Source organism: Palaemon carinicauda, chromosome 27 (assembly GCF_036898095.1).
Source record: "Palaemon carinicauda isolate YSFRI2023 chromosome 27, ASM3689809v2, whole genome shotgun sequence".
In the NCBI taxonomy this organism is placed as follows: domain Eukaryota; kingdom Metazoa; phylum Arthropoda; class Malacostraca; order Decapoda; family Palaemonidae; genus Palaemon; species Palaemon carinicauda.
In genome coordinates this window covers 89,507,470-89,523,203 of record NC_090751.1, presented here as the reverse complement: position 1 = coordinate 89,523,203, position 15,734 = coordinate 89,507,470, and the positions used below count along the sequence as shown (strand labels likewise).

Sequence of the window (15,734 nt, the reverse complement as noted above, 5' to 3'; positions counted from 1 at the left end):
CCACCTAAACTTTTCCTATTGGCATTGACTTCAGCTGAAAACCCAAGTGAACTACAAGCACAATCTTTTACGGTAGACTTTAGGGAGCATAAGATGATTTTCTCTTTTTTGTCTTCCTTTAGAGCAAAAAATAATCATGACCAAGAGTTTGCCTCACTTTTTTCACACTTCAGAAATGGATGAAAGCATTTCATCAAAAAATAGATTTCTTTAAGCGCTGTTCAGTATTATTTGGACAAAACTATGGACATTATACTTAGGTGTCCTTAATTCACTTTGAGGGATAAAAGTTCCAAATAGTTCTCTGTCCAAAATACAGTATCATTTCTAATTCAAAATTTGGTCACAGAAACTCTAATTGGACCCAAACCTAATAAAAGCCTTGAAGGTTAAGGTTCATGATATAGAAAGTGTAAATAAATCTTTCTCAGGAAAGAATTTTAGCAGCAGCTCAATGACACACCAAGTCAGTTTTTGCTTAACATTATCTTAAAGTAGCCCGGTTTCCTATGGTGACTGCTGGTGATGTGGTCTGATAGCTTTATTTTTATTGTAATTAGAGATTAGATATTCTTATAGACAATCTGAAGTCCTGTATTTCAAACTGTATTTTGAGATGGTTTGTTGCCAATAATCTAAACCATTTTTACTGTCTTGATTCCATAAATGACCTATCTATCCTTCCTTAAATGGCATCCTATCTTCATTTGTGTGTGGAACTCAGCATTATGAACAGAAATAAACAATTTATAATAAAATTTGTTATTTCCATACTTGACTGATGTTCATATATATGCCAACCCTCCATCCCACCAAACTGGGAGTCAATAGGATATGAAATAATATTGACTTAAGATTGAAAAGACAATGAGCTTCTGCCGACTCGCAAATTCGCTTCCTCCCAATAACTGCCAGTGTGCATCATTACTTTACTAAAGACACATGTCTACTGAAAGGGAGGAAAATTAGAAGTATTTTTTATATTAAGGGGTAAATGTTGATAAAACTTCCAGAAAAGAAGCAATATAAACAATAGATGATTATAGAAATATAGTAAATATGAATAAAATAGTTTTTTTTTCCCCATTCTACACAGTTGATCTTATCACCCAAGCCCTATGCAGGTTAACTAATCTTTCTTGGAGTCTAATTAAGCTGCATAACATCATCAAATCAAATTTTTATGGTATAAAATTTTAAAAGTAATTTGTATTTTTCCTAACTATAAAAACTCAAAGTCCATTAATAGGAGTATGATTTTAGCTTGCCTGGAATTCTCACGTTAAAATTTTAACGAGGTGTGTCGGTAGACTTTGGCAGGTGGTGGGAAAGCAACACTCCTCCCAATTAGAAACCACTTTGACCTTCACTTAGGGCTTCTGGTGTGGTCGAGACAGAAAGTGAAACTTTGACTCAGGTTTATAAAATAAGGAAATATCCAAATTACTTTTAAAATTTGTGGTGTTTGTGGGCAAATACAAACCTTTGTCCTTTAATAAATGACTCATCATTAGGTGGGAGGAAGCTCCTGTAACCATAATGACTGGTTTAAAATCCCAAGATATTAAGGCACTTTAACCTTAAGAAGTGAGGGGTGTTCAATGTTGCCACCTAACTTTGAGAGGGGGTCCTCAAAAGTTAGGCTAGGTTCTTGTGTAAGGACAGATGGTCAAGGAAGAACCTATATTCTTGTAAAGATTTACTGTCAATCAAGGGCTAATCTAAAGTACAGTTATAGGTTCTACATACAAACCATCCTCACCCTTGTAAGAAAGATGGAGGATATAACTTATTTATCATTGTCAATAGAACAGTGCTCAGTGTGGAAGATTTGCTGCATACAATGTCTGATCCAGCAAAGGGGATGACTGCTGCACATAGAGGGAAAGGAAGAAAGTTAAGAAGACCAAGACTCTCTACCTCTTATCCTAGTTCTTGTCACAACCATTATCTTAGACAAGATGCTTCTTGTCTCATGAGGAGCTCAGTACACTACCCAACCTACTGAGCAGCTACCACAGGTCCCTATGAATACATTCCTAAAGACTAGTGGGCATCCTTTGGCAGATAGTGGGCTGTAAAGTTTGTCTGGCATTTCCAGACTCCGGCCTTTAGAACTTGTGCGTGCCACAAACAGGTTCTTCTTAAAAGCTGGCGTTGAGCCCATTCATCCGACTTCATGGGCCTGTATCTTAATCAAGGTTGTCTGCACCTTGGGAATGCGCCTTCCCGACAGCTTTACAAATCATCTAAGCTCCCTCACAGGACAAAGAAGCAAATCATCCAGACTGTCTGTCATGCCCCAAATGCTCTGGCACGAAGGTGAAATAGACCTTTCCCATCTCTCATAATGAAATACAAAATGGGAAATACCGTGAAGTTCACTTAGTTTTTTGCCAAGACTAATGCCAATAGTAAAACAGTTTAGAGTGAGGTTCTTATCCAAAACTTGTAGTAATTTGTGGGCAGCCCTTATACAGGACCTTAGGATTCTGGTTATATCCCGTGGAGGTGGTCCGAGTTCTCTTGGCAGGCAAGGCTGCTCAAAGCTCCTCATGAGCATTGATAATTCCCATGATGAGGAAGGATTTAAGGCCTTCAGTCAAAAGACCTGGCATAAGACTGAACGATAGCCTTTTACTGCCGAGACTGAGGAGCTTCTCCTGGTGAAGGTAGATAAGAAAATATGCAATCTGACTGGAGAATTACCCTTTTTATGGTACCAATCGCAGAAAATGGCCCATTTTGCTCAGTAGATTACAGCAGAGGATTTCAAGAGATCCAGAAATCATCTTTGCAGTGCCTCGTGAAAAGCCTTCCTCTTGGAGGGGATGCTGGATAGTCTCCATATGTGAAGAGACAAGGATGTCAATGGTGTGGTACCTTCGCTTATATAAGCAGATTGAGCCATTGAGGAAGTTGCCTTGGAACTTCAAGAGCATCAGCAGGTCAAGGTACCATTCTGCTCGGGGCCATTTGGGAGCCATCACGGTCAGCCTGAGATCTGAGGTAATCAATAACCTATGGTTCATCATCCTTAGAACCAGGCAGAATAACTAAAAAGCATAAGGGTAGAGGTCACTGCAAAGGTATTGGGAGGCATCCTCTAGAACTGCTGCTGCTGAGTCTATGACTGGTGAACAGTAGACTGGAAGTTTGTTGTTGAGCTTTGTGGCAAAAAACTTTATTGACTGAGAACCCCACAATTAAGAACTCTTCACTACTAGAGGATTAAGCTACCACTCCGGTCCTATTACTTTTGCCTGGAATAAATCTTGCCAACACCTGCACTGCATTGTCAAGCACCCGGAAGTGCACCCATCTAACCAATTTGCTGATGTACTATGAAGCAGTACCTCCTTGCTTGTTGACGCAGAACACTACAGTAGTGTTGTAGCTTTTAAGCACCATTAAGTAACAAATCAGTTGCTATTGAAATGACTGCAGGGCCAAAATAACTGCTCTCATTTCTAAGACATTGTGCAGGTGTCTTAGTCCTCAGACCAGCCCCCTCAGGCTATCTTGTTCCTCGTGGGTGCACATCACCCTTCCTTCGATGCATACATGAATGGAAGCATCCCGTACTTCTCGATCAACTGGAACTAGATGGCGAGGGGAATTGGTGGCTGCCAAACAGTGTGCCTTAAGGCACCATTGGAAGGCATGAGCTTCTCCAGAGATGGTAAGGGTTGGTAACTTTGTCATTGTCTTGTAGGAATAAGTTGTTTGATGAGGAAAGGGTGCTATACTTTCCCAGGTCTGCTAATGTGACTCTCCGAAGGATACATCTCCTCCTTAGCATTTATCAGCATACACAGGTGCTCCATTCTTTACTTGGAGTTGAGACTGAATTTCTCCCAGTTTATTATGATCCTCAAGATTGTGGCAAAACACAATTAGTCTGTTTCTGTGCTGGAGAAGCTGTCCTTGAGAGAACAGTATCAACCAGCAAATGCTGTTGCATGTGGTGAAGATGACACAAGCACAAATTCTCGTGTGAATACCTGTCGAGCAGTTGAAAGTTCAAAGAGATTTTAAAAAAGCACTTTGAACTGAAAGACTATCCCCCGAAAGGATGAAGCAGAGGAACTTCCTGCTTGACCAATAGACCGGAATAAAAAAGTATGCGTCTTTCCGATCCAGTGACAGCATCAATCATTCCTCCTTACTGCTGATCGTACATTGTATGTCGTCTTCATCTTGAAAAGTGTCTGCCGCACAAACTTGTTTAAGCGGTTGATAACCGGTCTCCAGATCCATGATGCCTAATACACTTGGGACAGGCAGCTGTAAAAGCCTGGAGAGCTACCATATCTGATGTGTAATGCTCCCTTGTTCAACATCTTCCTTATCTCTAGAAGAAGGGAGAGGTACGTTGATGAATTTGGGATGACAAATTCTTCGGTATCCGAGTGAGGAAGAGGAAAACCAACGAACTGAATAAGGTACCCTCCTAAAGGACCATTATCGTCCAGATGTTAGCACCGTCCTGCTGCCACCTCACTCATTGGCTCACCAGTCTTCCACACATTTGTAGTCTGAACAGGGAACTACTGGTCCTAGCACCATCTGACTCCTCTCCTACCTCTGCCTCTTCTGGTCTAACCATAACAGGGGTGGTCAAAAGGTAGGAACACGGTCGAAGGGTAGGGGGTGGTGTCCAAGCCCCTGCAGGAAGTTCGAGCCAATATGGGAGCTGCCCTGGGTCTTGGCAAAGCCAAAGAAGTCTTTTGGGAAGATTTCAAATTTTCCAGAACAAATGCCTCAGGGGTCTCCCAAAATGTGCTAGGACCTTTAAAGGTCACTGCTTGGTGGAAAAGAGAGTCCTGACTTCTTCCTCTAACTTTCCATTGGGTAGTCAACTTCTTGGGCTGGGAACAGAGTCTGGCTCTATTTTACTGGAATGTTGCAGTGTTAAGAGCTTATGTATGCCATAACTTTTTCCATAGCTTTAAGACCACTGAATCTCTCTGTTTCAATACCCAGTTCCCCCACTGGTATGCCCAAAAAGTTCAACGCTTTGGCTCATGACAAGACTAGGTTCATGAATTTCCCTCTTTTCGGGATCATTTAGGGTCTGGGATGAAGCAAAGTATTATATGCACTGAACCAATGGTCCAATCAGGAGGTTGTTCATAGGACGGCCAAGTACGTGGCTTCTATGGCATCCGATTCTGAAGAAGAGGAGAGTGTGCTCTGTTCCCAATCTCGCGACTAAGATGCCAGAGGTTAGAGTCATGATACCCACATTGATTGGGAGGAGAGCAGGGCTTGTCCTCTGACAGGAAAGAGCTGGAGAGATCCTTTATGATCTGCTAGTTCTTAGAGAGTTCTTAGGCCTGCTGATCTGTTTATCAATGCTGTTTATAGTTTCTTCAACCAGTTCTGACCAAGAAAACTTTAAAGACTGTTTTGATCCTTGAGGGGCTCCAATTTGCCCGTCAATGGTAATTACGCCTTCTTTCAAGGCGTTTCTTGATTCCCCTTGATTGCTCTGCCCTATGATCAGGGCTAAAACCTTTACGAATGTAGATTCTCTTCCTCTGCAGGTGTGGGCCCTTTGTCAGTTGTTGTAGGACCTACTATTTTCCCTCAATTCACCATCCTGTTACGTCAAGGAGACTATATTTCATGTTGTTTCAACTCCCATTTTACTAGCACGGAGGGCTTTCCTAAGGTTCAGCGTTGGCCTTGAGTGACTGGGCTAGTACATATACCTCTGCAGGGCTTACGGTATACCGTCAAAAGGACCCTCAGATTTACTCGATACCATGGTTTCAAGAATGCTTACATGGAGGAGGTGGCCAAGATGGGACTCTAATGTGAACAACTATCACATTCTTGTAGTGACTGCCTGCTTTGAGAAGATCTCCCTCATGAGGTCTCTTCTGAGGACATTACTTCAATCGAGGCATGCACACATCTTTAGTCATGAGCTGGTGACTTGTCACTACAAGTTGATTGCCAGCACACTTGATGGTCATGACTGGGTGAACTATTTCATGAAACTTTTTCTCTAGTGCGAGAATGCGAGTGATCATAATATTGAGTTTAAACAGACTTATTTTTTTGCCCTGTAGAAAGATTTGGTTATCTACAGGAGATGAGCACGGGAAGTTGTACTCATCTGAACTGGAGGGTGCGCAGAACGTGATGAGTGCCCACACTCGGATTGCTTGGGGGTGCCAGAGATTGTCCTAAAGAAGAAAGGCTCGTATGCGCCGGAGAGCACGCTTCTATAGAAGTGTGAGCACATAACATGAAGAGAGCCCACACGCCAGGGAGCATGTGGCAAGGGTTAAACAATAGTGAGCAAGAAAGCGTGAGCATGCTGTGGGCATGAGTGATCAGGGGAATGCAATATGGCTCACCTAGGAGAGCGAGCACCAATCATAAGAGCGTGAAAGGGAAAGCGCCAAGTGTGAGTGCTAATATCCCGGTAAACATGATGGGAGCGAGTATATAGGTGAACTTGATGGGCACGCATATCTAGGTAAGAGTGTATATGTACAAGAGCACGTTGAGTGTGCATATTCGGGTAAGTATGAGCATGCATATCCAGGTGAGCTTGACAAAAGTGCATATCTAGGCAAGCACAATGAGTGTGTGTATATACTGTATATAAGCGAGCATATCTAGGTGAGATCTTGTGGCAATCTATGCATTGATGGGACACCCTCCAGGGCTAAGAAAGGCCTGAACATCCTTATGGCCATTTCCTTAGCATTCTTGCCAATTTAATGCAGCTCTCTAAGAGGTGAAGAGCAGAGAATAAGAGCCTTCCCTGGGGAAGCAGCTACCAGTCTCTTGCAGCTTGCTAGAGTAATGTCACAGTCATAGTCATCGGTCTTTGTCACGAGCTCAGAGGAGGGAGACTGAGAAGAGTCAGAAGTTAGGTTACCTAAAAAAGAAAGAAGAGTGAAAGCCCTCCTCAATTTGAAGATGACTATACTGCAAACAATCCAGTTTTGGCTCCTTTCTTTTCTTCCTGTACTCAAACCACTGTGCAAATTGCCAATTTCTCCCTTGTTACAAAAGGAGACTGAAAATAGTCAAGCAAGAGGCATACAAAGGATGGGGATTCACGTGAATCCTACTAATGGAGGGTGCTGGACTTCATTCAGGGCCGGACAGCATGTCCACACATGGTCTTTCCATCACAAAAACACACACTTTCACTCTGTAAAAAGAAAGAGAAGCCAATAAAACAGCTAAAAATGGACCCCAAGAGTATGTGCGTACGCCTCGATGGCTAAGGGTCAAAGTGATGGTGTCTGTGTGCAGGCCTCTACCTGCTACTACAAACACACCTCGATAAGATTTTAAAAGCAGAGTTCCAGTCAAGATGAAATAACTTCAATTAAGGGACGAGGATTTATATTTGAGTACCAACAAAGTTATATTCAGACTAATATAACACCTCCACTTGAAAATAAAAAAAAAACACCTACAAGGATTGTATAATAATAAATGTCCTAAGGCCTACACTTGTTGTGGATACATCTTGTGGCCTGAACATCTTGCAACCTACACACCTTACTGTCTACAGGATTTACAGCAGAAGCTAATAAAAGCAAACAAGTATCATATATGCTATACACACATACTCATATTCTTCTCCTGATAAAACAAAAGAGTATTCTTTCTTGTAAGGCAATTCTTCCTCAGTATCTTTGACTTCCTCTTCATTATAATCTAATCCAAATTCATTGTCATCTCTGGAAAATTTGTGAGTTTTCACTTAATAATTAGCTATGCAATCATACCTTTAGTAACCCTGAAAATAATATGACATTCTCTGGTTAAAATTAGTATCTGATTAATGATTATCAACTTTTGCAAGCACCAATAAAGAGATAAACACAAATTATCACACACAAAGCAACTAGCACAATCATGTAAAAGTGAAAAATTTATATCATGCACAAGAAATTAGATACTTTAGCCAAATCCTATCTTATAGTACTTACGATGTTGGATCCATTTCATTTGCATGCTGATGAGTTTGGTGATCACAGTGGAGTACAAATATAAATGGTGCTAACACTTCGTGCATTCCCTGTTGAGTATGATTTTACTAAAAATCTTCATCATTATCTTAAAACACTTATTGGTTTCTGTTATACAAAAAAAAAAAATCTCAAATATTTTCATGTACAATTATCTTCATGAAATCATGCATTTAAAATTGCATTTCAAACTGGCTGGGTACAATAATAGATAAATAAGAGCTTTTAAAATAATTTGTTAGCGTTTCATAAAAACAAACTTATTAGTTCTACCATTTCAGTAAGCCTAATCATATCTAAGAACTTTAATGATCTTGGCCCAACAAATCTCTCTATTTTCCAGAATTTCTTAAAACATCAAAAGAGAGGTTACTGCTGCGGCAGTTAGACCTTGCCCTTCGCAATTTTGTTTTTTCAATGAAACAATATTCATGGGTATTCATTCACTATTATAAAACAAAAACAGAACAGACCTTGACAGAAAAGACTAAAACTCTGTACTGTACTGCATTACACAAGGGCTTGGAAAACCACAAATTTAATACAATTTGTATTTTTCCCAGCTATTAAAAACGAAGTAATTTATATGGATTACTCTTAGTCTCATTTTTTTACAACCAGGCAATCAAAAGAAAATCAGTTTGATTGCATCATGTTTCATTGCTAGGCAACTGCTGTGCATCATGTTTCATTGCTAGGCAACTGCTGTGCATACAGCCTATATCACTTGACCACAGCGCTTCCTCACAACTCTCACCTGGTCAAAGACTTATGTGCAGTTGAGGCAGGATCTTGGATAAATGACTCAGGTTTGTATTGCTAGGAAAAAAAATGTTATCAAATTTGTAGTATATTCCTACACAGATACAAACTTCTAAATCATTTATATGGGAGTCTTCCTTCGGTGAGAGGAAGTCTCCATGAAGTTAAGAGGTATGCCCTTCCTCTCTCATAGATATAATTACTGTAAGTAATTACAAGATATCACAAGTGAATTATTTGTGAACAGTGCAGTTGGCTTGTAAAGAGAATATTCTTTGCCAGAGGTGAAGTGATATGAACGAGTGTTGCATAATATAAAAAATTCAATATATCATCAAATACTAACCTAGGTATTCTTACTTGCATTAGGGTGAATCCATGAGAAGGCTTCAAGTCCAAATAAGATCACCATCTGCCTTAGTGACCATTACATACCCTTATAATGCAGATAATAAGTTAGATTATTTGTTATGCTGCAACAATATGACCTATAGATAAGGTGTTTAAAGACCTGTGTGTACAATCTTCAAGATAATGGGCCATAACAGTGGTTTGTCTCTTGCATACACCAGCTTTGAGGATTTGTGCTACAGAGTGGTTTTTGTGGAATACTGTACCAAGATTGCGGCAAGTCCACGTATATCATGTGCTTGAGGGGGTCCTTGAGACACTTCCCCTGAGGATTTATAAGCTCTCATGATTGCTTCTCTCAACCAGAAAGTAATAGTGTTTCTGGATACTTTCTTTTTGGGGTGGCCAGTGCTCATGAACTGCGTTCTTTTCAGATATTTACGCAGTGCTCTTACGGAACCTTTTAATATGTCATCTGGGTCATCAGTTACATCTGAAACAAGATCATGAAAGAGTTAAATCAGAGATAATTTTCAACCAGATTCTGAGTTTTGGCCACAAAAACAGCTACAAAAAGACCCAGATATTTCTTTCCATCCACTGGAATGTGACAAGATTTTCACTACTCTCTTGGCTGAAGTTAAAGCAAGAAGGAAGACAGTCTTTATGGTAAGGCCCCCGTCTAAGGCTTTATGCATAGGTTCACAAGGGGCTTGTTTTAAGGCCCGTAGAAATTCTGTCACATCCCAGTAAGGGGCTTTGAGTTCTTGAGGAGGGCAAGACTGCTCAAAACTCATAATAAGAGCCGAGAGTTCCCAAGACGAGAAGAGATAAAGCCCTTTTAGTTTGAATACCTGGCTCAAGTCCAAGCAGTAGTCTTTTACCACAGTGACTGAAGGGACTTCTTGTTCCTTAGGAACACCAAAAAGTCTGCAATCAGGGGAATAGTGGCCTTGAGTGGAGCAATATTCCCCTCAACGATACCAATCACAGAAGCTTTTCCACTTTGCCTGGTATACTGCTGCGGAAGACTTTCGGAGATATCCTAAAAGCTGTTTCCCAGTTGGTCTCGAAAAACATTTCATTCAGAGGAGATGCTGGATAGTCTCCAACAGTGAATTTTCTTAGGTGTGGTTGTTGCAGCAGGTTTGGCCATTCTGGAAGTTCTCTTGGGACTTCTGTGAGAAGTTCCAGCAGGTCTGAATACCATTCCACTGCTGTCCACTTTGGAGCTACTAACGTTACTCTGACTCCCTTGGATGTTCAGACCCTGTTCAATGTCTGACAAATCAGACAGAACGATGGAAAAGCGTAAACGTCTGATCCGTCTCATGGGTGCTGGAATGCATCTTTAATTACTGCAGCTTGGTCTGGGACTAAATAGCAAAACATAGGGAGTTTGTGATTTAGGTGGGTGGCAAACATGTCTCTTTGCCACTAGAGGAAGCAAAAACCATTCTGAACCAACTGCCATCCCTCGACAGTTCAGATGGTCTGCAATGAAGTTCCTCTTCCCAGGGATGAACCTCGACGAGATAATTACTCGGGACTGCGTCGACTTTATTATCTCTACTATTAGATTGCATAGCAGGAGAGAGGTTGCACCTCCTTGTTTGGAGATGTAGGTCATTAGCATGTCGTCGTTCATCAACACCACTTAGTGACCTCTCAGACTTTGTGAAGTAGAGCATGTTAATTGTGCAACTTATATTTCCAGTAAATTGATGTGAAAGCTGTGTCCTGTTCTGACCATAGGCCCAAAATTTGCCCCCTTCCTAGCTGAGCACCTCACCCTTAGTGAGCAGCATTTGTGAACAGGATAAATTGTGGCGAGGAGCCTGAAGGTTGGTTCCCGCTAATAAATTCTCCTTGTTTAGCCACCAAAGGAGGTCTTTTACTATCTTCTGAGGTATTTGTAGTAGGGTTGCAGGATGGTCTGATGTCTGTGACCACTGGTTCTCCAGAGTCTACTGCATGAGCCAAGGATGCATTCTCACAAAAGGAAAGAGTTTCTCCAATGAGGAGAGATGGCCTAGCAGTTTCTGCCAAGAGTGGACAGGAAGGGTTCCCCTTTCAAAAAGGTTGTTGCCAATTCTCTGAACCTCGAAATTCTCACGGCTGATAGAAAGGCTCTGGCTCGAACCAAGTATATGCCCATGCCTAGGTACCCGATAAACTGTTAGGGGACAAGGCTGGATTTCTGCAAATTCAGTTGTATCCCTAACTCCTTGCACAGATCTATGAGTAGATCCCTGTGTCTTAACAGGAGAGCTAGGGATTCTTCTAGGAGAAGCCAGTCGTCCAGTTATCACAGGAGTCTGATGCCCATAGCAAGAGCCCAGGCTGAGACAAGGGCAAAGATTTTGGTGAAGATCTGAGGAGTTGTTGATAGGCCAAAGCACAGCACCCTAAACTGAAATGCTTTGCCTCCAAAGGGAAACCTTAGGTACTTCCTTCAGGCAGGATGGATGGGGAACTAAAAGTAGGCATCTTTCAGGTCTATGGTCAGAAGGAAATCATTCTTCCTGATGGCCTGGAAAACAGTGCCTGGAGTCTCCATTTTGAACTTTCTTTGTAGCACAAAGGTTCAAGTGGGAGAGGTCAAAGTTGGGTCTCAAACCACCCATCAGATTCTTTACCAGGAATAGATTGCCAAGGAAGCCTGGACTTGTTTGAGACTTCTTCCATGGCCTTTGGCCAACAACTTGGAGATTTCCTCTAACAAGAGTAAAGTTGCTGAATATTAAAGATGGTCAGAGGCGGCGGACAAGCTACGAAAGGGTCTCGATATTCTTAATGGGAGATTTCTACCGTCCAAGAATTGGCCCTGAAGTCCTTCCACCTTACCAAAAGATTTGTAGTCATCTCCTTCTGGTGGTAAGATGGGGACATGCCCTCCCTAGCGGGAACCTCTGTGGCCTCGCACTCTTTGTCCATGAGGGGGTGTCCCCTCTGACAAAGGTAGGTCAGGGGTTTGCTTCCCGGGTTGTTGAACATCGGTTAGGGGTAAAAGTCGTATCTCCTGTGGAATTGGCTTAAAAGGAGAGTTACTTAGCTGTTCCTGGGGAGAGGGCAACCTTGGTGCCACTGCTCTCTTTACCATTGGACCTTGTCCTAACCTCTCTACCTTTTCGATCATTGTCGCTACCTCTGAGTGCAGGAAAAGGGAAGGGGAACTTTCTAGCTTTTAATTTCTTAAAGCTAATGTATCCCTAGGAGACAGCTATCTAGAGCATCTGGCTAAGACAGTGTCGTGCCTCTCTAAAACGCAATTACCCCATAAGAGTAAGTTTTAATGCAGAAGAAATTCTAAAGACTTCACCTCCAGACCTAGATAATTCTTCAAATTGTTTACGAACATGCTCATTTTCAAGATCTTCTTGCTTCTGCAAAGCGGCAGACTGCTCTAGGCCAGTGGTCTAGCCACAAGCAGACTTGGATTGCAGACATAGCTGCTACTTCCATGTTTGCCATTTTGAGCCCAGAAACAATGGAGGGGAGATTAGTCAGTTTCTCTGCTAATAACAATGAAACTAGATTAGCCATATCAGCGCCAATAGGAAGTAGGCTCTGATAAGTGCCCGACTGTACGTAAAAACATCTCTGGTGTGGCAGAAGTAAAGGTGGTAGCTTAAAGGACCTACTGGCCTTAAGCAAGTTTCCCGATGCAGAGACTTGTGTCCAGTATTCAGAAAGTCTAGTGCATCTTTAGTCTGATTTGAAAGAGCTGCATCAAACCTGTATCTGGGGTTTTTGAGACTGTAAGAAGATAGCGCACCATCTATTAGCAGTTTGCGCACAAGGTGGCTAATCCAATCCATCCAAACAATGGATGAGGCTCATAATCTTAATACAGTGCAAGGCTTCTGAGCCCAATATTTGGACCTCAAGGGGTGGTACATCAGCAGAACTAGTACTTCAGCGTGCATCAAGGTTCTCGAAATCATGAACTGTAATGCTATAATTCGGTTGTTTCATTTTAATGGTTGCAGTTCTTAAATCTTCCTCGGACTTCTTTCCTTCCCCTTGCATCCTTTATATTGTGACAGGAATAGGAGACAGGGAAGTAACAGGAGCAAGCGTCAAAATAGCAGCGCGGTTTGTGACGTCATGATGTTTGGAGGTAATAACCTGTTTAGACCTGTTGGTCTGCCCAAGATGTGAAGGAGTTACCTCACGCGATAGAATGGCAGCGCGCACCATGACGTCATCACTAAGATACAGTGGAGCATTTTGACTTGATATTCTGAATGTTCAACCTGGATGAATTGTTAATAGAAAAAATTCTGGGTAAAGCCGGATTTGTTTGATTCACCTTCACAGCTCTATTAGGCTTGGAAGTATATACTTGTTTAGAGCAGCTGGGCATTAACAAGTCTTTTTTTTTTTTTGGGGGGGGGGAGGGCAGCCGAAGCAGTCCAACTACCCTCGTAAAAAAGAGAAGTGTCATCTGATGCGTTCTGAGAACTTTTAAGGGGAGATCTCTGCCGAGGATCCCTGGGCGTACTAGGCAGGCCTTGGTCGTTACTTTGAGCTGGAGACAGGTAATATGGGTCTTTCAATAATGCTGCTTTAGTACAGGGGAAATGGCAGGCTCTAATTTAAGGTTGCGTGGGAACGCCAAGATGCTTTCACAGCTCTAATTAAAGATACCTCTAAGAACGGAGAGATCTTATCTGTATAAGCTGACATACAATGTACAGTATAGATCTCCCCTCAACACACTTGTAGAGGGGAGGGAGATCTAGACATAACAGGGTAACCAGGGACTGAATGATGGTACTGCAATAGGATCAGGGAGAACAGCAACCATAGCCAGAGGATCCGCTATAAGAAATAGTTCAAGTTCCTATTGTATATTATTAACACTGGGTGATAAAATATTAAACAAAGTTATGATGGCCGTCATCTTCCATGATTGGAGCCTCAGTGGATTCCCGACACGAAGGACCTTTTTGGGTGATAACATTCGCCACAGAACTGATCTTTCGTTTCTTGTCATTACTCACAGAATACAAAGAAGGAGAACTATCTCTCTTAGACTGTTTTATAGGTAGTAGGTTGGCCAGGGCACCAGCCACCCGTTGAGATACTACCGCTAGAGAGTTATGGGGTCTTTTGACTGGCCAGACAGTACTACATTGGATCCTCCTCTCTGGTTACGGTTCATTTTCCCTTTGCCTACATACACAATGAATAGTCTGGCATATTCTTTACATATTCTCCTCTATCCTCATACACCTGACAACACAGATTACCAAACAATTCTTCATCACCCAAGGGGTTACTGCACTGTAATTGTTCAGTGCCACTTTCCTCTTGGTAAGGGTAGAAGAGACTCTTTAGCTATGGTAAGCAGCTCTTCTAGGAGAAGGACACTCCAAAATCAAACCACTGTTCTCTAGTCTTGGGTAGTGCCATAGCCTCTGTACCATGGCCTTTCACTGTCTTGGGTTAGAGTTCTCTTGCTTGAGGGTACACTCGAGCACACTCTCCTATCTTATTTCTCTACCTCTTGTTTTGTTAAAGTTTTTATAGTTTATATAGGAGATATTTATTGTTGTTACTCTTCTTAGAATATTTTATTTTCCTTTTTTCCTTTCCGCACTGAGCTATTTTCCCTGTTGGAGCCCCTGGGCTTATAGCATACTGCTTTTCCAACTAGGGTTGTAGCTTAGTAAGTAATAATAATAATAATAATAATAATTAAGGCGAGAATGATATCAACTGGGAGGGCGGCAACTCCCTACAGTACTCTCATGGTGATTCCACAGAACACTTTTTACCTCGAGTGTGGATCTACTTCTACCAGGCTCATATATGTATCACAGGGATGTCCAACACGGCTAGGGCAGGAATACAAATTCAACATATTAGTCATAAAGAACACACTTGTAACTCGCAAATAATGATAGAACATTTGTGACAATGAATATCAAACACAAGTTGCACAAGCACTAAGCACTATAAAGGCATGATGAGGGCAATGCAGAGGTCTGATCGCAGAGAGAGGGAGTTGGGTACGTCTTACCTACTTGAAGACCAGGAGTGTTGTGGGGAAGCACTGTGATGATCAGGCGTTATGCGCTGTATACACAGCAGTTATCTAGCAACGAGATATGATGCAATCTAACTGATTTTCTTTTGATTGTCTGGTCGTAGAGAAAACGAGACTAGGAGTAACCCATATAAATGACTCGGAAGTTTGTATCCGCGTAGGAATAAATCCACTTAGACAGTGCTGTATAATAGTATCAGTCTGAACTTAACTCTCCCCAAGTATGCTGTACTATAATTTGTCTTCAATAACTTGATGCTCTTATATATTTTCCCTTGAGGTTCATTCATTGATAGTGAAGGAACCTTTACTTTAAAGACAAAAAGGCAAAGAGTTATACAAGATCAACTATCGTACAACATACTCAATTACTTGACGGGAAAGTAGGTAATAACATTGTTATACAGTGTAAGTGGATTTTTAAGCCCTTGTGTAATAATGGGTTTTTTCCTTTGTATTTGATGTTACTGTATATAACAATGGATGCATTCCCGTATTTGGTCTTGTAAAATTGAATACTATTACCTTACCTTTGTCTCTTCTATCAGGGATAA

The 15,734-nt window shown here is 41.6% G+C and overlaps 1 protein-coding gene across 5 annotated transcripts in view; it reads right to left on the bottom strand.

Annotated features, from left to right (window-relative positions):
* The window catches only part of TBC1D5 (TBC1 domain family member 5), a 136,512-nt gene that overhangs the window by 53,625 nt on the left and 67,153 nt on the right, over positions 1-15,734 (bottom strand). For 3 of the 5 annotated variants that reach the window (XM_068351226.1, XM_068351230.1, XM_068351228.1), the window contains 2 exons: positions 7,971-8,059; positions 7,608-7,718 (listed from right to left, as the gene is read on the bottom strand). In XM_068351226.1, the coding sequence (XP_068207327.1) occupies positions 7,608-7,718; positions 7,971-8,059 (200 nt within the window). The remainder of the gene's footprint in view (positions 1-7,607; positions 7,719-7,970; positions 8,060-15,734) is intronic. The other 2 variants (XM_068351227.1, XM_068351229.1) reach the window with 1 other exon arrangement.